The sequence below is a fragment of the Vitis riparia genome, chromosome 3, assembly GCF_004353265.1.
Source record: "Vitis riparia cultivar Riparia Gloire de Montpellier isolate 1030 chromosome 3, EGFV_Vit.rip_1.0, whole genome shotgun sequence".
Taxonomy (NCBI): Eukaryota; Viridiplantae; Streptophyta; class Magnoliopsida; order Vitales; family Vitaceae; genus Vitis; species Vitis riparia.
Genome location: NC_048433.1, coordinates 17,231,752 through 17,258,137, shown reverse-complemented (window position 1 = coordinate 17,258,137; position 26,386 = coordinate 17,231,752). Strand labels below are relative to the sequence as shown.

Sequence of the window (26,386 nt, the reverse complement as noted above, 5' to 3'; positions counted from 1 at the left end):
TAACTTCTTTTTAATTAAAACATTTTTTTTAATTAAAACCTTTAATTATTAATTTCTTGGTACAATAAAAAAACTTATAAATCATATCTAGAATTATATTTATATTACTCTATAATTATTTTCATTAATTATCATTTTTTATATTTCATTTTCACATTAAAATGTTTGAAGAAAATAAACAAAATATTCAACTCTATTATCATTCCTACTCTCTCAACACAATTACGTTTTGGTGGATAATTTTAAGGGTTCATTATTTATAATATTAAATAGAATATTAGTAATTATTTTTTTTTTTTTTTGTGAAATAATATTAGCAACAAAATTTATTAATTTAATATTACATTATATTATCAAATATCTATATTAAAATCTAGTGTAAGGTATATATATATATATATATATATATATTAAATCTATTAAATATTTTATTAAATTTTGCTATATAAATAATATTATCTTAAGTTCTGTTATTTCTTTTTTTCCCTAATAGGGTTTTGGGAGTAAAAAATTTATTTGTTACGGATAGTCACAATAAACGCACTATTTAAATGTATTAAAGAATGTTTGTCCATTTTTTTTTTGGATAATGTGGAATTAATACTTTTTAAGAATTTATATGGGATATTACTTGTCCTAAAAATATATTATATATAAATTTAACTGAATTTAATTACAATAGAAAAATGAAATTGCTTTGTTCACAAAATAAAAAAAAAATAAAATGCAAATAGAAAGAATTACTTTTTAATAAAATAGTGATTTATTTAAGGATAATTTACTAATATAATTTACTCCATAATTAAAAATTTAATAATTTAGTTTCCTAAACACCTTATATTTTTTGAAACCCATAGATAGTACATACATTTAATATATTTATACTGTCGAATTCTCATCTAGAGTAATAAAGCATGGCCACTGGAATTGATTACATAGGAGACAAGATGATCTTATGCGCAGTGTAAAGGTAGATAAATTAATCTTTAAATAAAGAGGATTCTTTGCTTAAGGCAGAGGTTTGCAGAAGCATCAAAACTTTGTAAAAGAAATTCTTTGTATTCTTTTCCCGTGTTGGAAACACAAGAAATTCCTTTCTTCATACAAGAAAAAGAAAAAAGCAGAAGTTGATGAATATAAAAATATATGTATGTCAGACTGACAACATAAACCCTCATATCGCACTGAAATTCATCTAATCATTCATCTGATCGTCATTGTGCATATCGAAATGTCTGCTGACCATTTAGAGTTTTTGAAGAGCAAGTTCATGGAGGATTTGCGAGACGCCGAGGAGGAGCACACGGGAGAAAATGAGATTCCCCTCCATTCTCGTTTTCTACAGATTCGAGATGTGTTGCAAGATAAGCGCTTCACGCCATCAACACCGATTAGAACGAAGGATTGTCTGTACAACGCTATCGGCGCATTGGAAGAGTGCGTCATCTTGTCGGCTAAGCGTGAACCACGGAAGAAGGATGACCCTCTCCATGGCTACACTCTGGCGGAGCTCTGGCTTCTTTGCAGAACCAAAAAGCTGTTGCTGAAGATAAAGAAAAAGCTTGTCAATACAAGGGAGGATGTCGTTGAAAGTTCACTTGCTAGCACCAGCGCTATTGCTGCAGCCAGTTCATCCTCCACCTCCTTACCGGTATTTATTCCAAGACCAAAAGACCTTGATTGGGAATATAGGTGGAGAAATACATGTTTTGATGAACAAGAGGACGAGATTATAGATGAGCTTGTGGATGGGAAGAAATGGGGCAAAGGTTTAATTGGAATTGTGGGTATAGGGGGCTCCGGTAAGACAACCCTTGCCCAATTAGTTTTTACTAACCACAAGGTGGCGGATTTCTTCCATTACAGAATCTGGATTTGCTTATCTCAAAAACTGAATGCTAGGGATGGAGATGTAAATCTTAAGGAGATGGTGAGAGAGATGATGGAGCAATGTGCGGATGTGGAAGAAAGCAAGGACAAATATGACAGGCTGCAAGACGTGGATGAAGATGCTCTGTTGGAGAATCTTAAAAGTGTGTTGATGGGGAACAAGTATTTGATGGTATTTGACGGCATATGGGACATCAAGATGGACTGGTATTTGAAGTTGGGTGACAAGTTAGAGTGGTTTGATAATCACAAAGTGAAAGAAAGAGAAAGAGAAAGAGAGAGTAGTGCAGGCGTGATCATCACAACCAGACTCCCCCACATCCCCAAACAGATGGGGATGCCTTTGCATCACATGGCCCCTCCATCCTCAACAACGTTTCTGTACGAACGAAGTATTAAAGATGCTGGCTTTGCAACGAAAGAGGCTCAGAAAATGGAAGATGACATTATACAGCAGTGTGATGGCCTCCCATTAGCTGCGGAGATATTGTCGAAGATAATTCCAAATCAAATCTTGGGAGACAGGTAATATTGGAAGCACCGTCTACTGCAGTATTTCCTTTTACTTCGTGTTTAATTTAATGACTTTATACTTGGTAATTTTTACTTATCATTATGTGAATTTGATTGATACGCACTATTAATGGATGTTTGGGTCCGTTGGTACATCTATATACATTTATATATAAGTTTAATGATATTTTTAATTAATATTTTAATCCTTATTTCAATTTTAATAGTCTAATATATTAGTTATGTTGAGTCAAAATCAGAAAACATCTCTTTAGGCCAAATATTATGAAAGTTGGGCCTTCCCCTGAACCTTTTATGGCTGAAAATCCTTACATTTGTTCAAATAAAGTTAATTAAAAATAAATTTAACTTACAATATATCCTATAAAACTTAAAATTAACTAATGATTCTAACTCCTATTATATTTAGATATATATATATATATATAGATATTTTCTAGCTTTCAATCCAATCACACAAAAACATTGGATGGTTACATCTAATAACTATATATAATGTGAATAATAGTTTTCAATTTAATTGCAAATAAAATTACATTAAATCAAAATTTTCCATTTATATAACTCAATTATTTGATTGAATTAATTCCATAATGCATTTAAAATTCAAATGATTTTATTATAAGATAAATCTAATTAGAATTTACTTCAATGATTTTTGGAACTGTTTCTTCATTAGTATTCATAATAAAAGTTATTATAAGTAATCCTTAAGTGAAAGTTATACATTTGTAGTAATTATAAGAATTTTTTTTTTCTCTCTTTTCAATTGTTAATTTTTATCAAACATGATGGTAAACATATACGAGATATAATTTATGGTTACAAAAATTTGACTATTAATAAGATTTTGAAAAAATCTAAAAGTTATAAAAATTTTAAAAATGCTACAGGTGTTTTAGGGTAGCAGATAGTTTGGACTCTCTTTTTTAATAATCTATATTTTTACATGATTAATTATTATCATTTTATGTCCTTCTAAAGTTTTAGTAGTTAATTATTTTTTATTTAAACGATGATAGTAGAAAAAGAAGATGCAATCAAGATTTAGAAAATGTGAATATGTGAATGATTGTCTTTTCAAAATAATTTTTACCAGGGTGTGAGTGAATTTTATGATTTGGGAACTATATTTCAAATAATATTTTATTAAGGATAAGAATAATTATGATATTTTAAATATTTTTAATTAAGTAAATAATTTACTTCCTGTATCATATTTGAATACAAGTATGTGTTTTTTGTTTTTTTTTTTTGTTTTTTGTTTTCTCAAACAATATCTTAGAGAAGCTTGGGATGTATAGTCAAATAGTAGTATTTAAATATACATAAATATTCTATTTACATTCAAATATCATTTTTAGATTTTCACAAGCCTTTCAAAATAAGGTTGGAAGAATTATGCTTTAGGGTATGTTAAATGGAGTCATTGGGATCAAAAGACGAAAATATCATTCTTTTATTTATTTTTTCTTTTCTTTATTTTTAACTATCTTTTCATCTTACTTTCTATTATTATTATTATTATTTAGATTTTAATATTATTTAACATAATAATTAGATATGTATTGTATATATTGGTACTTTTAATATTATTTAATCTAAACATTATTTTTTGATGTATTATTACAAATAATTACTTATTATGAAAAAAATATGAATAATATTTATAATAATGTGTATTGAATATTAATATTATTATCGTAAATAGTTATTTATTAGTAAAAAATACAAATAATATTTATATTAATATTTTAATATTAAAATTATAAATAATAAAATAACAATAAAAATACCAATAAATAAAAGAAAAGAAATGAAAAAAATTACACCATTTTGAGTAAAAAATGGAATAAAGATTTATTTTCATAAAAAAATGTCATATTTGGGTTGAAAAGATAGAATTTCAGTCAATTGAATGATAGATGTCATATGAGCATAGTAGTTATTTAATATATTAATATTTATCCTTAATACTTATGATAATTAATATATTAAGCTTTCAAGAAAAATTTAAAAAATGATTAATAAAATTTTTCTTAAAATCTATTTAATATTCATATTGTTTTTGTTTTATTTTTTATTTTTTATTTTTAAGTTGCAACAATTATCTTAATTTATTTTCATTACTGGAATATTTGATTGTTGTTATTATTATTTTTTTATTTTTGAACTTTAATTTAATAAACAATTATTTACAATTAAGCTATACAATTATATTAAATTCTATACTATTTAATTTTAATAAGACTTAGTATTACTTAAATTGTTCAAATTAAAAAAAATTGCCTTTAATTTAAATTATAAGAGATAATACGGGTTAATAGATTATTTCAAATTGTAAACAATTATAATCAAATTCTAATTAATTACTTATATTTTTTATTTGAAATTGTAATGATTATTATATCAATTCCTTTGCTTTACTTTTAGAGATAATATATATAAGGTATTTGCATATTAATTATGCATAGGATGTACAAGATGTATTATTTTTAATTTAATTTAGTTTTTTATTAATTTATTTTTTATATTAAACTGCAAGAAAACATTGTTTGATACTTATAAACATACTGCAAATTCATTTTTCTATATATTTGTACACATATTTGAGACACTTGTACTAAATGTATAAGACATTTATACTAACTGCACAAGGCATGTACAAACCTATATGTCATGAATTTAAGTACATGTTTTCTTTTTGTTTTTTCATACCAAATTACTAGAAAATTTGTTTATATAGATTGACAAATGTTAAATATAATTTTATTTCACATTTTCACACATATACATGATAATAATATTAAATGTATAAGACATTTTTCATATTTTTATTAATATCCATAAAAGCACAAATACATTTTTAATAGATAAACTTGTACAACTAGTATAGTTGCGTTATACATTTAGTACAAGTACTTATATGTGTGTGAAAATGTTAAAAAAAAAAAAGGTTGTATTTGACATTTATACATGTAACTAAACGGTGTTTCTAATGATATAAAAAGTAAATAAGGAAAACAAAGGAAATTACGTAAATATATTCACAATAGACATACCTATATAAGTTTTATAGAACTTATACAAATGTCTTTTATATTTAATATAAGTACCTTGTACATGTGTGAGTATATTTAAAAAAAAAAACAGTATTTGATATCTATGCAACTATGTAAATAATAGTGATATAAAAACAAATAAAAAATAAAGAAAAGCACATAAGTATATTCACAATAACACTTATACAAGTTTTGTACAACTAGTACAAATGTCTTACACATTTAGTATAAGTGCCTTCTATGTGTTTAAATAATATTTTTAATGGTTTGATATTGGAAACAAATAATGAGAATTAAGAATTTGTAAATATACAAATTGATAAGTGTGAATGATAAAGAGTGTTTTTATATATCGATAAATTTTCATAGGCTTAGCAACAATCATGCATCTTTTTATGCATGTTGACCCAATTATAAGATTCATCTACCTTTTAACATAATTACTTGATAACCATGTGGATAATTAATAAAATATATTTTAATCTTCTTATATTAAAAAAGTGAAAATTACTTACATTTTTAGTTATCATTATCTTGTTACACATTATCATATTTTCCTTAATTTTCTTTCAAAAAATTCAATGAAAGAAATTGTGAAGAAACAAAAATTCAATTTTATTTTGACGTGAAAATATGATATTTTAAGATATTTGATTAAAAAAATTTAACTATAAAATATCAAATTAGATAGGATTGAATTTTGAATTATACTATCTCAAGATTATCTAAATTTATATATATATATAAACAATTAGTTTAACAATGTTGCCCTTTATGTAAATTAGTTTTTAATTCTCAATTACTTTGAATTTTGAACATATGTAAATTCCTTACCTCCATTGATAACAAGCAGGGATGACTCTTTAATATGGATAAAAATAACCTTTAATATGTTAAGGGTGATTTAATTTTCTTGACTTTGTATTTTGGTATATAAGCTATTTTCCTTCATAATTTCATATGTAGATACACATGAACTTTTTTGTTAATGATATTTATCCTTTACATGCAATTTTTTTAATGGTTGAGCAATAATTGCTTCTAGTCCACTTATATACATTTCAATTAAAACTACAATTGAATTTTACGAATTAAATCTTTAAATTTGTTGTTACAGTTACAAAATATTACATCAATTTTTTTTGGTGGCAATGGTTAACTCTGAAGACGATGCTATATTAGGAAAGGATTTTTTTTTACAATTGCATGACCTCACAGATGATGACGCTGATAAGGTAATGTTTTAAAACAAATTGAATCTTATGAATAAACATTGGTTGAATTGTTTTTTCATGAAACAACCTATTGATTATAGTATTACTTTCAATTCTCAGGTTGTTGATGTTTCAAAACTTCCTCTTCTTGATATCTTAGAGATACTCAATCAACATACATATTTGACAGAAAGACTTATGAAGGATAAGTACAAAAAGACACTAAAACTACTGGTAAGTCAACTATTGATAGCTTTTATTGGTAGTACTATGTATGCTTTTTATTTTATTCTATATAGTTGGATTTCTTTTGAACTCATATATGGTTCACCAGGTCGTGAGTGGGGATGCTAAAGCTAATAGGCTCCTACAACTCATCAACAATTTAAAGATTGATCCAAAACCACCAATTGCCATACTGTCTTTGGGATCTCAAACTAACTTTTCCCTTTCACTAGGATGGGTAAGATGACAACAGTTAATATTGGAGTTTTTTTTTTTGAAGTTTCATTCAATAGTTACTCTAAAAATATAATATTTTCTTAGTGAATTCATGCCCAATTAGACAATCTGTTATTTAAAATTGGATTGTATATTTTTAATTCAATATTTCTTTTTTTTTCTTTTTCCTTTCAACTACTAATCTTTTAGTTTTCTCCAAAGAATGATAGAAAAATAAATATTAGCTTTTCTAAAAAGAAATTGTATAAAAACCATAGAGTGGTACTCAATTAACTTTCAAACATCTTATTCATATTGCATTGACGGTTGATTAGGATATGACAACCAATGATTCTACTAAGGACTGCAAGAATTAAGTCATCAAGCATATTGACAAGTATAAGTGAATTAAAGATTTTAAGGTTAACAAATATATTTGAAGTCATTCATTGACATGAAGACAACTTGATCAATCTAGGGGAAATACATTTACTTTAACTAATTGATACATTTTTGGAATCATTTAATTCCTAAGAATGCTCATTTGGCAAAGAATTGGAACCCTCAATTTTTTTAATTTACTAAAATATTTTTCTTTGGTAGCCCAAATAAAATCTTTCTTCTATAAGGATATAACTAATTGTATATATACTAAATTTGGAGTCCCTTTATTCCATATCATGTGCTCCTACAACCCTTTGATTTTTTTAGACTAATTAGCTAGCTAATTAGAATATCATTCCATACATGAAAATTTCACAATTACTTCATTGTTGTTTTGATTGTGATGGTATGAATTTTTTAGTACATCTTCATGTAGGAAAGTAATTTTAAATATTAGGTTAATTTAATAAGTACCCTAAAACAAAGAACTCTTTACTATTTATTAACTTCTAGATCAATTTAATCATATTGTTAGATGATCTAGGGATAGACAATTTTACTATTTCAAACATTCTATATTTCCTAGCTATTATGAATGGATGTTAAATACCACATAAATTCATAGCTTTTAAACTAGCTTGTGACATAAATCACATATGTGAAATAGTTTTTTTGTTAACTTACAGAAAAATCATACTCCAACTCATGCAAACATCACCAATGTGTCATTGTTCTTGCAAAAAGTGTATGCTGCAGAAGAAAGGATTATAGATAGGTAACTAAGTTTTTCATCTTACCTTCTTCCTTTGATATACATTATAAATAGCTACTTAGAAGAAGGCGTTTTGTCTTTGATCATTTCTAAAAACAAAATTTTGGCATGATTTTAAATTAGTGTTGGATTAGTCACTTGCATGCAGTTCCATCTACAAAAAGAAAAAGAAAATAATGACATAAAACTTTACAAATTTTAAGCACATATTTTAAGGATTCCCTTACTATCTACCCACCTTGTGCATTATTATAATTAGTAGAGATATATAATTTCTTCCACAATGAAACATTAGAGACATACTTAGTTTAATATTACTAAATTGATATACTTATTAAATTTTTATCAAATTCATGTTCTTGAAAGAATTTTTTATTTAGAAATCACCCACTCCATCTTTAACACTTGAATGTCTAATGCTAATAATAACTATTATGTTTGCAAAATGTATTCTAGTTGGGATTTTCTAATGAGGATGACGATGATTCCAAACAGCTTGCTACAGGCTTTTTCATATCCTAGTACTTCTGAAGCAGATTTGACCCATATGGTAGAATTTTCATACTACATCTCCTTTTATTTTATATAAGAATATATTAGTTGATTGCAAATTAATAATTAAGAAACTATTTTTCCCAACACCAACAACCAAATAATTTTATTACTCAGACATTAGGTTTAAGTAGTTCATTCAAAATCGATATTATTTTTGCTATCATGGATAGGATTATCAGTAATTGTTGTGTAATCTATTTCTAATTATATCTTACTAATATTTTAATAATTTTGTAAATCAATACTTTCCATTTTGCTACCTTGAACGTATAGCTCCATACTCTTTCTTACGTAACATAACCATAGTATGACAAAGAGCTAGTAGGTTATGCTATACATGACTATACATATTAAAAAAATATTAAATATGCTTTCTAGTTGTTGAAGGCTTGTGTATCTCAACAATTAAACTCTGATTTGCAATAGGTTGCTTGAATCTATATAGTAATTTGGATTTTATTTCTTTGGTTTTTAGTTTTTCCTAGTAGTTAATTTTCACATGCTACTCTCCATACATAAAAAGCTGCATTTAAAATGAGTTAAAAATCTTGCTGTCAAAATTGGTAGCAAGATATTCCAAGTTCAAAGGAGTAGTTTGGAGAAATAGTTTGATACTTTAATCTAATGTATCACATTCATTAATAAGTTTAAACTTTTTTAAAAATAAAAATAAACCCAAAAGTATTAGGATAATGAATCAAAATTGATCTAGAATAATTGTTTTTTTTTTTGCAAATATTTCTATTTTTTAAGAACTTTTGACCAATTAAATAAATTTTTAATCAAGCAAGATATAGATTTAGATTTTTTTTTTAATGAGTATACTTATTTTTAAAATTTTAAAATTTAGAAAGTGAATCAATTAATACTAAAAATTCTTGAATAAAAAGCAATTTAGAATACTTCATCAGTAATTGAGTAAAAAATATGTTTATGAAAAAACTTGATATATTTTAAGAAAAAAGATTTTAAATTTATTTTCTAAAAGATATTATTGATCATTGTTATTTTCTAGACATTTATTACTAAAAATTATTTAACTTTAAAGATCTATTTGTTAAAATAAATTATAAAAAAAAGTTACAAATAGTGAAATGAAAAGTAATATTAAAATCTTAATACTAAAATTTTATCTTCGTATTAAATCTAGATACTATTTGACACTCAAGAAGAAAAAAGTTACAATAGTGTAAAAGAAAAGAATGTCTGTTTGGTAAAAATTGGAATGGACTAGATAGTTGATAGAAAGAAAAGGGGGATGTGGGCAAATTGGTAAACCGAAAGACAAGGAAGAACAAGAAAGTGAAAAGAGTATTCATGTGAGGGCCCCATGTGGACATCCTCCCTGCCTCTTACATTGTCTTATTTGACATGGGATTCTCTCTCTCTTTCTCTCTTTCCCCTCCCCCCCTCCCTTCCCTCCCCCCACCTCTCCCCTAAAAGACCTTCCTTTCTCTCATGTTTTAGTTTTTTTACTCCTTTAGCTTATTTCTAGCCCTTCCAGCCCTCCATTCTGGATGACCATATTCCAACCATTGGATCAAGAGATCAACTCGACCCATATAAATCCTACGAAGAAAAAAAGGAGCATGACTTTTAATGCATTTGGAATAGATCTATTCCAATAACAAAAAAAATAAAATAAAAAATGTGGGCATCCCATGGACATTTAGTGAATGTTTAGTTTTGGTTAATTGAAATTAAGTGAATATATATATTAGATTTTTTTTTTCTTGTTTTAGCACTTTTCATAAACCAAACAAAACATAGCTTTAATACAAAAATGACAACCCATGGACCTTTTAAAAACTTTAAAACAAACATAAGGAAATGTGAAATTCCTCTAAATTCTAGATACCCTCTTTGTTCTTAGAAACCTTTAATGCTTTCTTAATAAATGGAAATGTTGGAAGTCCCTCTATTATAGAGATTACAACCAATTGACTTTGCTATGTATTTATATGCTTTACATATCCTATTTATTTTCTTTTAACTACACATGCATCAACGCAATAGAACAATAAATGTTATTTTGAGGCAAGGACCAAAAGGGATTACAATTCTCTATTCAATGATCCCAAAACAAGTTCAAGTAGATTGCATTCATCACGGTCATGTAGATTAATTGTATAAGACATCAGTATATTATGGAACATTGAATATGTATTTTTTATTCACAATCTCTTTTCATTCTTGACACTTATATGGTAGTTTAATTTTTAAATTATTCACTTGGTTCAAATATGAATGACCATTATTTTTTTTCCCAAAATATCTCCAACTAGGAAATGATCACTTATTAACATGTTTAGTATGGTATGCATTAATAGTTTTAATTAATGGATGAAAGTTTTTTTGATTTGTTAATGAGTATTTCTTGTAGGGCGGATACAAAGAATTCAGAACAACATTTTGGAGCTACTTTATCATTGGTAATAAATTTAATTTGTTGGACTCCTTGTCTTCAAAATAATTATATAATCAATCTCTTTCAAGATTTAATATAATATAGGCATTGCCTCAATAGTGTATTCAATTAACTCCATTATTTGTTTTCTCTATTGGCTTAATTGGGAGATCTAAGAATAAATTTGATCTTCTTTCCAATTTCACTCCATTTCAATATATAGATTTATCTTTTAATAATAAACTTTTTAATTTGATATATATTATTTTATTAATGAACAATTAATGTTAAAATTGCTTCCCCAATTTTATAGTTTATAAGATTTTAGGTAAGCATATTGATTTTACTATATTCAATCAATTATTTATTATACTTATCATTTAAGAGAAATATATATTTTTTTCATTTATTTCTAACCTTTTTTTTTTTTTTCATTTTGTTCATTTCATTTAGGATTATTTTATTTTTTAGGTTGGTTAAAGCTTCAAAATGAGATTGGAAGGAGATAATTGGCTACATCAAATAACTTAGTTATGACACTTACAATTATGCTATTTATATTAGGAATGGATGATCAAGAATGGTTTGCTTCTTCTTCCCATGAAAAAAAGGACAAAGTATTCACTAATTCTTGTTGTAAATCATGGCCAAGGTATGTATTTGATGGCATGATTTCAAATATTTTATGTCTAATAGTGTTTTCTATTTCATAATTTTATAACATTCAAAGTTGTTATACTAATTGTATTGCATAATGCTTGCTATGACGGTTGGTAGAACTAAATCTTACTCAAACATATAAGATTGAAAAGTCATTGCAAGCCCACTTTTGAGTGTTTTTCTCCCATAAATGAAAAAGTGATACTTGCTATCATGGTCTTGTTGAGATATTTCTTATCAAGAGGAAAAGATAGACCACTTATAAGTTATCATATTTTGCTTACAAAGGAAATGAGAGAAGAAGGGAGTGAGGTATAGGGAGACTAACATAATGTGTCCAATTTAAATAATGAGTAAGACTCAGCGTAAACGATGGTTGGTAAGACCTCATAAGAGGTTTCTTAGTTGTAAATTTCTAATTTTAAAGAAACATAAGCTAATGAAAACATCCTATATTGGCAGCTAGATCATTACTTTAGTATGAAATTATGGTGAAGGTGACATCTAGAGGTAAAAATCATGATTTTCACTTTCTCAATCTAGCCAAGATATGTTTGGTAATTTGTGAATCTTTCTTTCCTTAACAAGCTAACTATAGACATTGAGTCAAGACCCTCAAACTAGTCTATTTACTTAGTGAAAAAAATGATTATTGAAGTACAAAGGTCTTAAATTTGTAGTACCTAATGAGTATTGGATATCAAACCCACACAGAGTAGGATTAACAAGTTCAAGATAGACTAGGGAAGGGTTGAAAAATAGGTTAATTGTAGAGATTACTTTGATTAAAATTCTAAGGTGAAAATAGATTCAAAAGATGAAAAATAAATAGAAGAAATAAATGAGTGGATGGATGCTAAAGTTGAAGTGACTTTCTATGCTCACTTCTTGACATAAAATGCAATGAGTTGATTTTTTTAGTGGTTAGTTTTGTTAAATTCACACTTGAAAACTCTAAAAAACTTACAATCCTTCATGGTGAAATTAAGGATTATCGAAGATTTTCAACGAAATTTTCATTTCCAAAAACTCTTTAGCTAGTTATTTACAATTTTAAAATCATGAAAAGCCTAATAACAATACTAGATTTGAAATCAATTTTGTTTTATACAAATCAAACACTTACACTCTTCACATTAGATGGATTAAAAGCAATATAAGAATATGTCTATGTTAAATAAATAAGCTTTTAAACCCACAACAATATACAATATACTCAACTAAATCTTTAATTCAATCCTCTTACACACATATATGAAGGAAAATTAAAAAATAAGAAAATATAGCAGAACATTGTCAGTCAAATTAACAACCCCAAAGCATTAGATTGAAGTAGAATCTAAAAATTCAACAATAAAACAGTAAAAAAACAAACTTATTTGAAAATTCTATTAATTGAGAAAGAAGTTTATTGTTTTAATTCACTCAAATAGGATTAACAACATATTTCAAATACAAAGAATCAAAATATGAAACAAGCATTGTCAAAGGACAATCTAAGTAATATCTATATGAATATGTATTTCTAGAAAAAGTAGCCCTAAAAAAATTAAAATTGAAATTTGAAATACATAAAATATTCATGGAGTTTCAAAAGAATGTTCACCATTCCACTAGATAGGATTGTTCATAAATTCATACTTTAATGAAGGTATTACATAGACATTCTTTCCAAGCTTTGGAAGAAGGAAACTTAGTGAATAGGAATAACTATCTCTAAAAAAAGCCTCTATAAAAACCTTGCCTAAATGTCAAGCTAAAACTATTTTTATTTCTCTTTTCAAATGAAATATAGAAATACTACATTTAATAAGATGTAGATAAGTAGATAGTTCAACTTCAACTTCTCAAACTAAGGACAAAAATTACTCTTCAATGGGCTGCAAATTAGGAAATTGGATGAGAGCTTCAATTTTGAAAAATGAATAGGTGAGATTAGTCTTTAAATTGGATATATTGACAACTAGTATTGCTACTTAATTCTTAGCTAAAATGAAACCTTTATTGTTGAACTTTGATGTTATCCATGGAGAGATAGATGTCTAAGATTCAATAACCAATTCTTCATCCTTTATTCTTGGTGAAAATATCCTATAATTAACAAGATAAAAAATACTATATAAACAAAATAATTATGAGAATATGATAGGGATTTGTAATACTCTTAGTTAGAATGGTGTCATTAGAACTTAATGTCATTTGAGAAATATAAAATAAATGCAAAATATGTAATAATTGAGCTTTGATCAATTATGTCATGATTAAATTATTTATTAAACAACTTCTTGTGGGGTTATAAACAGGATTTCTTCAAATGAACCTTTTTAATTAGGTAAGTGGATGGTCATTTCTCATAGCTAACATGGAAAGATTATTAACTAAATTGCATTGTTTTGGGAAGTCAAAGTGGTAAATAGAATGAGAGAGATGGGGCCAATTAAAGTTAACAAGAAGTTGACACTCTCACCTAGGCATTGTCGAAGTTGATTTTGGAACTTGCCATACACAATGCATAAAGGGGGAAATAATCTTGAGGCAATCAATGTAAGCAAATCTACATATGTCATGGAGTTAATAAATGGAATGATCCAAATGGGACCAACTAATGTTAACAAGGAGTTGAAACTCCAACCTAGGCATAGCCTAGGATGATTTTGGGCTTCGCCATGCATAAAAGGGACAATCACCTTCAGGTACTTAGTATATGTAAATCTATATTAGTGAATCATATGGAAAATCTTTGAATAATTATTATATGATAGTTTTTTTTTCATTTTAATGATAATTTGTTCTTATTTTAAGTCCACATAGAAGGGAAAGATCCTTCAATTGTGTTTGAATTCATAAACATTTTGGCAGTAGTGTTCCCTCACCGACTTTGAATCCACTAGTTTTTGGACTAATGTAATGCTATTTTTACTTTTCTTATTTACGAATGTTAGAGGCATGCCTTTGATGTAGGATTGACGTTTTACCCATGAGCATTAAGGTAAAGGATCAACAGGGACAATGGAAGGAAATAAACATACCTCACAGGTAAATATTTAAATGCTATCTTCATATTTTTTATTTTTTAAACTTGCTCTTTTGCTTCAACACTCTTATGTCAGATGAATTTTGGTAAATCCCCAATGTGAGTACTTCCCTAGGTGCCTTTGAAATCAAAGAAAAGATAGTTAAACAACTCCTTTAGAATCCATAATAAAATTATAATCATCACAATTTTGAAATGAATCTCTAGGTTTCCATAATATGATCAAAATTTCCATAATAATTAAATTTCATATCAACTTTTTGGTTAGTCTAACCAACAAAAGAATCTTTCCTTTCTAACCTATTATAATCTTGATAATTTTTTTTTAATCTTTCTCACTGAAAAATTGAGTCATTTTCCAATTATCTGTTCTTGAATACGATCATACTCTAGATCCAAATAATAAAATGACATGTCAAAGATACTAATTGTTGAAAAAAATGTATAGAAAATGAACTAATTTAAAAGGGTTCAAAAAATAATCCAACTCTTTCCAAGACTCTAAAGGAGATTTAAAGTTTTAGATATTGAATAGATTTCTTACTTAGTTTTATATTATCATAGTTTTGACTTATTTTCAACCTTGAATAGATTAGGAAGTAACATCCACAATCTTCATTAGTCCTTCATAACATTGTTATTAATGTCAAGTTGAATAGGATATATACAAGATGGTAAAAGATTGTAGAATTATTTCTCTCCCACCCTCATTAAAGGTACATCTATTTTATACTTCTTTAACTTATAAGGCATTTCGTTTATTTTTCTTTGACTCTTGAGAAAGAAATTAATCATAGACGGAGATCGTGAAAGGTCATTGGTATTTAGATTTCTTTATCACCAGCTAAATATTTTGTTTTATGTGGGCATACATCTTGACAAAAACATCAAAGTGCTCTCTAAAAAATATGGATTAATCCCAAACCAAGCAACAATTAAAATCATATAGCCACTCAATTGTTTTTTAACATAGTTGCAGGCTTTTTGAAGTGGTTAGGGTCTATATCTACCAACTAAGTGGCCTGAGGTCCTCCCTGTAAAATTTGAATTTAATTAGATTAACTAATCCATGCAATGAGATGACAAAAATTTTAAATCAAGTAATAATTATATCATAAACATAAACCAATGAATATATCATTTTTCTTGATTTCTTCAAATAAAAAGAAAGGCATTAGACATATAAATTAATGATAAATACAATATATTGTAAAACATTAAAATTTTGAAAATGTGCAGATACTTTATTCCCACATACTTATTTCTTTCATGAGTGTAAGCATATGAAATTCCTTCATTTTTATTCCTATTTTGATGCCAAGTTATGAGAAATAGTTTCTAGAAATAGAAATGAATTTTCAAGGGCTAAAATGAAGAACAATGGTAGTTACCTAATTAATAGAGAGATGACCATGCTATTTTGAAGGTTGTTAAGGTTACCTAACCTGTAGTTAGATTGTTGGAGATTATGAAAATGGAAAATCAATTCTAAAAGATATTTATCTTAAAGAGATGGATACACCAATGATCTCACCTAATGTTCCTAGGATTGATTACTAAGTCTATTTAGAGGAGGATGAGAAGGTGATGAGAGAATGTTTTAAAAAAAGCACTACTTTTCAGGGAAAAAAAACCAAAGAAATGGAAGGTTATGGAATTAGAAAATTAATTTTAAAAGATGTTTATCATAAAGAAATGGATGTACCAATGATATCACCTAATGTTCATAGGATTGATTACTAAGGCTATTTAGAGGAGGATGAAAAGGTGAGGAGAGAATGTTTTAAAAAAACACCACTTTTCAAAAAGAACCATAGAAATCGAAGGAAAGTATGGGAAGTAAGCCAACAATGTGTATTAGATGAATAATACTTACCAACACAGCTCATATGTTACATGTGGGTCCAGCAAGTGGATAATTTGTTAGATAGGATATTTGAATCCCTAAGATTAAGAAATCAATGTTTAATGCAATTAAAAGATTCTAGAAATTGAGAAAGTTAGCTTATATATTTTTTAAAATAAAGGAATCTTTATTACAAATGAATATTGTAATTTTATATTTAAATGATTTATTTATAATATTTTAATAATATCTTAAGATATGTTTACAAATCCAATAATGCATTTGACAAGATAGAAAAACATAATGCAAGAAAGTAAAAATTGAAGAATTTTTATAAATGAAGAGGGATTCAAACAATAATTGGAGATTAAGTAGATTCTCTCTAATTGTTCAAATGACTTTCAAGTTCTCATTTAATGATTATTAAGTTATTATTCAATGCCTATACTTTTAGACCGTTGAAATTTAGAAATCCAATGACTACATAACCTCTTTGACATAAGTCATAAATTAATATTCTAATTAGACTAAATAGATTATGGGTTGTCTCTCTTTATTCAGACATGTGGAAAAGAGAAGTTCCAGTGTCCCAAGTCTATACACAGTTGAAGTATACTTTTATAGTTTTTTAGTTTTGATTTCATTATTTTGTTCACACATCAATTTTTTAATGGAGGTTGTAGCAACGGTAAGTTCTTAAGAAAAATTAAGAACATCCAACAAAGACTTATTATATGAAAACTTCCTAGATATCTTGCCTAAACCAAAGCTTTGGCATTGGTTTCTCTATCTAACCCATTTGCCACAAAACTTGGATGTCATGACTTGAAATTTAGTATGCACTAAATACGGCCTCACCTAGACATAATGTCTCTCTTGTTCAAGCTGAACAATTCTTTTGTCATTATAGGTCCCATATATGAAGTTGAATGGTTACCTTAAAATTGTAGCAAAGTCTCTTCTTACATTCTTTTAATGTTATATAATTCAGTTTTAGGTTAATTTTTTGTATAATTTGCACCTGACTTGTTCTCATAATTTCTTTTCTATATACAGCATCAAGTCAATTGTTTGTCTTAACTTGCCATGCTTTCTCGGTGAAGTAGATCCATGGGAACGATCAAATGTAAAGAAAAAAAGAGAAGTGAGTTCTATTTTGTAAAAATGTTGTGTACTTTCATGAAAGATTAAGAGAAGTAAATCTTTCATGATAGTTAAAGTTAAGCTAACTTTGTCTTTCCTTGATAAAAAAAAAGTTAAATTGAATAACTTTACCTTTATTATAATGTGCAGAGAAAATTTACGCCCTCTTTTGTAGATGATGGACTTCTTGAGGTGATCGGTTTTAAAGACTCTTGGCATGGTTGTGGAACCCGTCTTGCACAGGTTAGATTGATGAATGTACATTTGCCTTGAACCCGAGATAGGCTAGTATATAAAAAGTTTGAGCTTTATGCTTCATCTAAAGATAACATAAGAAAGTGAAGTAGCAAGCTAGATTTAGATATTCATACTGCTAAGTAAGATCAGACATAGGAACTACCAAATTTCTATTATAACATACCATAACCTTAACCAATAATATTACTATGCATGTTTTCAAGATTGTTAAAATTTATGAATGAAGATAAGTAACTTCACATTCTTCAAATTTGTCAGCTACCATACTTGTTTTTAACGTGTGTGTGTGTATATATATATATATTTCATTACTTTAATCAAAGCTATTTAAATTTATCCTTAAGATGCATAAACTTTTTGTTATGTGATTGGATATTTCTTGATATTTCCATTCTCATCTTGGCCATGTTCCGTATCAATATTGGAAGTGGGAAGTCTTTTGTTGAAGCCATGAAATCGAGATGAAAATCTAAGATCAAAAAGAATTTTCCCTTATATACTAAGTTCCACCCTCAATTTTGAATTGGAAGTTTCTATATTTGTTTCTAATTCTTTTTATTATTAGATGATAAATAAATTCATTTAATAGAGTAGATCTTGTCTTAGTTTATGATATGTTGTTTTCAACTTGTTATTTTTGTTAACAATAACAATATTGATGATTATGAAGAAAAGTGTTAAAAAACAGTGAAAAATGATTCAATTATATTCTCTTGATTTTTCTATTTAGGTGGATCAAATCCGCTTTGATCTTTACAAAGCTGCTGCTAACCATATTTACATGAACATTGATGGGAACATATGGAAGCAGCCCCTTCCCATTGATGATGACTCATTTCTGATTGAAATCTCTCATTTGGGTACCACTAAAATGCTTATGACTTCAAGTTCAAAGTGCAAATTCAAAAAGCAATCTCCTCCTGGTAGTCCTAAGATGGTTAAGCTTTCTAAAAAGTGAAAGTGAAAGTGACTGATATTTTTAGAAGGCAATGATGGTTTGGAAGTACTTTATAAGAACTATATACTGTAACAACCTAGATATCATTTATCTATGTTTAATATTTGTAATGTTATATCATTGGATATTTGAGAGAGTTTAATTGTGTATATGATTGCTTATCCACTTAAATAAATATTGAATTAATAATTCAATCCATTGAACCAAAATGTTCAATCAATGGGAGAGATTTTTTTTTTCCTAATTTAATTTTGTAGATACTTATAAAATAACTGATTTCAATATTTTTTTCATGTTTAGTTGAAGACAATAAATTTGAAATATGTGGTGCATATTGCAAAACCTTTTAATGCACCATACTTTGAACAAAACTATTGTTCCCGTAAACTAAAAAAACAAATCAAAATCAAAATCAAAATAATCATGGAGAAAAAAAATAAGAGTGAAAATATAACAATCTCATAAATAATAATAACAATAATAACAATAATAATAATAATAATAATAATAATAATTACTATTATTATTATTAATGTGGAAAACTAAAAAGCCAAAATGTTACATGCTAGGCTCATAAATCCCAAAACTCTAATGATATCTAAAGGTTCTCTCTCTTAATATCTAACATTGTATTTCCTTCATAGTTGGTGACCAAATAAATAGAATCATAAAGAAAAATATGATGCACAAAAATCTCTAGAAAATTAGTAAGGAATTAAAAATGGATCTAAATAAGAAATTGAAATACTTTGCAAAAACCACCATAACGGCTTAAGTTCACCTAAGTCTCACAATCTTAAAACTCCCTCTGGTTACCTTACTCATGCCTTCAAAGGCTATTAGATGTTGGAAACACTAATCAACTCCAACAAATACTCAAAATTTATGATAGGATGGGCCTAGTAATCATCACACTTCTTAGATTTTCCAACCAAATCATCTTTACATGTGACAATAGCCCATTGACAATGACATCTCTTAGGAAGTGCCTCATCACATTAATATTCTTAATCCTCTCAAGGAACATTTAATTTTAATTTAGATATGCATCATTCTTCATTCCAAGAGTACATGAGTAGAGTCATAAATTTATCATTCAATGTGGGCCAAAATTGCATCTTAGGTGGAGATAGATGACAAATACACTCTCTAATTGGTCATTCTTGAACTAGCTTAAGAAGTCTAGTTATTTAACTTTGTTATTGGAGTTTAACATTTTTGACAACTATTGAGACAATATGGAGGTGGTAAAAGCTTCTTGTGATAAATAAGACTAGCGAAAAAGTAGAAGAGAGTAGTGCAACGTGAGAAGGTAAAAAAAAAAAAAAAAGACTCATGCTAACAAGGTGCCATCTTAGGCTTTTATGCCATTTCAACTCCCATGGTACCATTAAACCATATTAAGAATTATGTCTCAACAAAAAAATGATGCTAGGATGACATCACCACTGGCCTTGGTGTGCCATTTGTGATTGTGCAAACTCAAGCCTTAGCAAAGAATGATGATAGGATAGCACTACTCACAACCGTATAGCCATTTCTCTTTTCTCATGTCATTTCATCCTAATACTACATGATAGTATAGGCCCCATTTTTAGACATTTCCCAAGCCATTATAATTTGATGCCTTCACATGTCATACTACTTAGGGCGACATGGGAGCACCTATTTATGGTCTTTTTGAAACTAATTAAGGGTTTCTTTGGAGAGCCTTTGGAGAGACCTTATTCCAATTGGAGCTTGTTACTACTACCTTCATTTTTGTGATGTTTGCCTTATTTTACTCGATTTGTCTTATTTTACTGGCTTTGTGTCACATCCCAAGGTCTAATTAATGGTTTAGCATTATATCCCGACAACATAAAATTTTTTTAGAAACTTTAAGTTTGAATTAAAGAGAAGGTTATAACAATTGTGATTATATTTTTCTTATTTAAAAGGCGTTTTGAACAAAGCTTCTTAGGTTAGAAAACTTCAAGTTTTATCTTGTTTGTTGACATAGGTACCTTGAATTTTCATTATGACAAATAGGACGATTTTTAAAACACTACAAGAAAAATGGGAAACAATGACGTTTTTTAAGCGTCAAGAAAGGTAAAAGATGACGCTTATCTAAAGCGTCCTCTTCAGCCCTGTCATTGTATGTCTTAGGCAACAATGACGCTTTTAGGAATCGCCATCTTTGATAAATACTTTCAATGACATTTAAAGAAGCATCATCTTTGGATAATGTTAACAACGACACTCGTAAGAAGCGTCAACTTTAAACATTTTCTAGTGATATCATTTTTATGAAATAAGCAATCTTGACATTTATAGAAGTGTCATATTTAATAGATTTTATCCATGACACATTATTTTATATCCTATTATTAAAATAATGATTTCCTATATAATTAAATAAAAATTAAAAAAGCCCCAAAATTAAACTAAATTTTACTAATAAAAATATTTTCAAATATTGATATACAACTCAAACCATTAATGTAACTTCAAACTTACATACAATAATTACATACAAATTTGTTAATTATATCAAAATATTTCAATAACAATTTCTAATTCTACAAAAGAACAAATATTAGTGCAACAACTATTAAGATCTATATTCTATAAAAAATAAGATCATCCTCCAAATGACTTTGATGTAATCTTCATGGTTTTCGGCATCACTACCTCCTTCAACATTATGATTTCTTGTCTTTTGGCCAACCAATTTCCTTTGAAACCTATAAACAAATACAAGGAGAATAAAAAATCTCTCAATTATAAATGCAAAAACCAAAAAGTGCAATTCAAACTAAAACTCTAACAAAAATCTTAAAGGAAAAAAAAAACACAAGAACCAATATAAAATGAAAAGTAGAAAAATTTGAGAAAATTAAACAATAGAAAAAACACTAGTTCTTTCTTTTCTTTTCTTTTTTTTTATTATTTTAGTTTAGGTGATTCAAGAGCAATAGAAAAATAAATTTCTAAATGGGGTTTTGAGTTATTTACCAAGAACTAAACTGTAAAGAGCATTATTAGTTGATTTTCTCCAATAAAATATATTTTATTCATCATTCTTCTACCTAAAAAACAAAAAATCAAATATATAATCCAAAGAACAAAACATAAATAAAGTTTCAAAGGGAAATTTTATATATTATGGGAAAATGTAAGAAAAAAATATTAAGGAAAAAAGTAGAAAAAATGTCTAAAGATTTTCCTCTCAATTTTCATTGAATAGAGGTAGGAAATATGCATTCATCTTAAATTTAATAATTTTCCCATGGACAACCAAGCAATCTTACATTTTTTTTCCTTCTCTTTTTCCTCTTTCTCCCATTTCCCTCAAGCTTTCCATGAACAACCAAACAATCTTATATTTTCTTTCCTTCTTTTTTTCCTCTTTCAACCTTTACCTCAATCTTTCCATTAACAAATTAACATAGTCTTCATATGTCTTCCTCTCTATCTTTCTTTCTCTCACAACTCCATCTCTCCTTTTCTTCACTCTTTTTATCAAAGATATCTAACCGAACAACCCTCACTTCTTGCCTTTTGCCTAGCACCCAAAACAACTCTCCTTCTCTCACAGCTCCTTCCCTCAATTTTCTTCCCTCCCTCTATCAAAAATCTTTAATTGAACAACCCTTGTTCTCTTGTTTCCTCTTACCTAGAAAATTCTCACCATTTCTTCACACTTCTACTCTCCTAAAAGAAAAATCCCAGCCTCTCTTCTCTTCAACGAATCACCATTTTTCACTCCCAAAACCAGCTCCAAAATAACAAGGTACAACTTGAACCAAATGAAATCAAACCACAAAAATTCAAACCAACTTGTGAAATCAATAAAACATGAGGAAATTCATGCATGGTAGGTTATGCAAAATATTAAAATATAAAATATTAATGGAATTACTATTTTTACTTATCATATAATTGAGAATATATGATTAAAAAAGTGTCAAAATGAAGTTTTTTTTTTTTTTTTTTTTTTTTTACAAGAATAGAATAAGAATCTAAGTCATCATGGTGATGGGTTTGAATCAAGCACTTCAAACTAACTCAAAAGTTCAGTGGCTTTATTACCTCCCATGAACTTCTCAAGCTCTTCAAGAATGCCTTTAAGGGAAGAAATAATAAAACTAATAATAAAAATAATAAGCTAAACAATTGATTTAAGCACTTGGCTTCTCATGGACTAAGCATCGAACACTTGGTGGATGCAATATATCTATAATTTGTCAACTGATTGAGAATATCTATAATTTAAACCAATTAAGATCTTCATTTGGTTGATTAAATAAAAGAAGAAACTGCTCTAATTTGTCAGTTAGCAAAGCAGGTGACATGAAAAGTAGACAAATTTGATTTATATCAAAAATAGTAAATCGCTATAAGATAAACACTAGATAAATCCAAAATTAAATCCAGAATAATGGAGAGATCTCACCAAACATGACCACTGTTCTTGGACTGAAATACCATTTTTCCAAACTCCAAATCCAATCTCCACTGTTAGAATGAAGATCAATGTGTCCTGAATGTGCTCCTAAAATTGCAACTCAATCGGACTATGAATTGACCTCGATCAAAGCTAATGATCAAAACAGTCCGGAGAGAAAAGCTCACCAAAACAAAGGTTCTATTTTTGGTTGAAAGATGATTTTCCAAAACTCTAAATCTGATTTTCACCGTTCAAATTGAAGATTAATGAGCTGTGAACCTCTCCTTCAAATTTCAGCTCGATCAGACCATGGATAAAGCGGCATCGGACCTTTGATAAAATATGGGCATGATGAAAAAAACCCGCGTTTTTCTCTCTTCTCCTCTTTCTCCCTAATGACTTTCCGAAACTCCAAATCCGATCTCCATCGTTCATATTGAAGATACATGAGCCACGAACCTCTCCTCCAAATTTCAACTCGATCGGACCACGGACGAAGCAGGATCGGGCATTTGCTGAAATCTGAGCATGATGAGAAAAACCTGCGTTTTTCTCTCTTCTTCTCTTTCTTTCTAATGACTTTCCGAAACTCCAAATCCGATCTTCACCGTTCAGATTTGAGATAAATGAGTCATGAAACTCTCCTCCAAATTTCAGCTCGATTGGACCACGGACGAAGTGGGATCGAACCTTTGATGAAATCTGGGCATGATGAGAAAAACCTGCGTTTTTCTCTCTTCTCTTCTTTCTCTCTAAAAACGGTGGCTCTCTCCCTTCTTTCTTGTCTTCCAAAAGTTAGGGTTTTCAATGGAGACTGAAAATTTAGGGTTTTCAGTAAAGAAAATGGTAAAGGCTTATTGAAGTATGAAATATGTCTTTTTCGTCCCTTCTTTTCTCTTTTTATAGGACTTTATAACAAATTCCAAAATACCACGCATGTCCTTTTTCAATAAATTAAAAATAGTATTCTTTATTTCATCTTCCAATAATAATTTTTATATATTGAACTCATAATGAATTTATATTGTTTAATTATTTGATATTTTAGGTTGACGTTGGTTTAATTTGAATATTGATATTTAAAAAAAAAACTAATTTAATAGAATGAGCTTATTTCCCATAAATATTAGAAAATTTTTATAAATATTCTTATTGCATTTAGTTTTATTGTGAGTCTAATCATCATTAAATTAATTTAAATATTAATTTATTTCATTTTAGTTAAATAATTTCAAATTTATATTCATTAACTATAAAACCTTCTCAAATAATGTGTTAAACCCAATAAATGTGACCCAAGGCCCGAACAAGTGCTCAAAATAGGGCACTTTTTTGTGGTCCACACATAAATTAACAAATTATTTTTAAATGAAATATAAGATAATTTCTAATTTAATAAAAATGAAAAATTGTTTATGAAAATAGATTGTATTGATACAAACTATATAAAAAAAAAATAATATCAAATAATAAAAAAATAATTTATTAGGATTTATTTTATTTATATCCAATTTTTTTTAAAAAACCTTAATGTAGCAACTTTATGTTATTAATATTAGTGTCAATTTACCATAATTAATTTATAGAATAAAATTCTAATATCAAAATTTGTATAAGTTAACTTAAAAACAAAAATTTTAAAAGTCAATACAACTATGACACTTTTTAGAAGTGTGATTACATACCCATCAAATAATGATGCTTATAATAAGTGTCAAGGTAAATAATAAAACTATGACACTTCTTATAAGCGTCATTATATACACAGTTATAAGGAAAAATGCCACATCAAATAATGACACTTATAATAAGTGTCAAGGTAAATAATACAATTATGACACTTCTTATAAGCGTCATTATATACCTTTCAATAATGACGCTTTTAGAAAGCGTCATAAAATAAAGCGTCATTATTTCCCATTTTTCTTGTAGTGAAAGTTTCTCCAATTGAGATAGAAAGTGATGGATTTTATTGTTTTCATGTTGATAAAATCAAAACTATTGGGTTTTTATCTTGGATAACTTTGGTCATGCAAGCTATTTGTACAAATCTTTTAGTAAAAACTGTCATTTTATAACTAAAATTGGAAAATTAAAATTTGATTTACTTGGAATTTATTTTTGAAATTATTTTTATGGAATTCAAACCGGAGATATTATAAATGTTTCAACATAAATAATTACTAGAGGTTCAATTATGTTAGGGTGCTAGAAACTACACAAAAACACTGAGTGCACCAAAGAATGATCCATCAATGAATGTTGAACTAAAGAACGACACACTAGAGATGTACTAAAGAATTAGGTTGAAGAGAATTATGCATACTTAAGGAACTATGCACCAAGATTTTGTTCACAACTAAGAATCAAAGTGAAACATGTGCACTTAAGGATTGCGTCTCTTAGTAGTATATGAAACCTTCCTTCATATATATATATAATATGATTTTATATCAACTCAAGTTTTTTATTTATAAATGAGTTTTCAAGGTTTAAAATTCTTCAATGCAAGTTTAGAGAGTATTTTCAAGAGTTTTACCTAGTTTTTCTTCACCTAAAACTCTTGAAAATACTCTCTAAACTTGCATTGAAGAATTTTAAACCTTGAAAACTCATTTATAAATAAAAAACTTGAATTGATATAAATCATATATATACATTAAAATAAGAACCTTCGTCCTAGGTTTGTTGCATGGTAGTGATATTCTAGATTATGCTCACAATATTATTTTCTTTACCATAATAGTGCAACCAGCTAGCAAAAACACTAAAAATATATAGAGGCTTAAAGTT

General features: G+C 27.5%; 1 protein-coding gene across 3 annotated transcripts; it reads left to right on the top strand.

The window, feature by feature from the left end:
- The first annotated feature begins 820 nt into the window (after positions 1-820).
- Positions 821-19,190, top strand: LOC117910802. Of its 3 annotated transcripts, none has more exons than XM_034824954.1 (12): positions 821-2,415; positions 6,604-6,721; positions 6,821-6,934; positions 7,035-7,163; positions 8,212-8,300; positions 8,754-8,847; positions 11,236-11,284; positions 11,824-11,911; positions 14,881-14,955; positions 17,856-17,943; positions 18,093-18,185; positions 18,931-19,190. In XM_034824954.1, the coding sequence occupies exons 1-12, from the start codon at positions 1,232-1,234 to the stop codon at positions 19,156-19,158; spliced, it is 2,349 nt and encodes a 782-aa protein (XP_034680845.1). In that variant the 5' UTR covers positions 821-1,231; the 3' UTR covers positions 19,159-19,190. The 3 variants fall into 3 exon arrangements, 2 of the variants coding, with proteins under 2 accessions (XP_034680845.1, XP_034680849.1); XM_034824958.1 differs by having other exon boundaries at positions 18,118-18,185; positions 18,931-19,017; XR_004650802.1 differs by lacking the exons at positions 18,093-18,185; positions 18,931-19,190 and having other exon boundaries at positions 14,862-14,955; positions 17,856-17,876.
- Positions 19,191-26,386: the final 7,196 nt, after the last annotated feature.

Coding starts and splice junctions, on each gene's coding strand:
- LOC117910802 (XM_034824954.1), top strand. CDS start 1,232: ATGTCTGCTGACCATTTAGAGTTTTTGAAGAGCAAGTTCATGGAGGAT. Junction 6,722..6,820: donor CAGATGATGACGCTGATAAG/GTAATGTTTTAA, acceptor TTCAATTCTCAG/GTTGTTGATGTTTCAAAACT. Junction 14,956..17,855: donor GAAATAAACATACCTCACAG/GTAAATATTTAA, acceptor TTCTATATACAG/CATCAAGTCAATTGTTTGTC.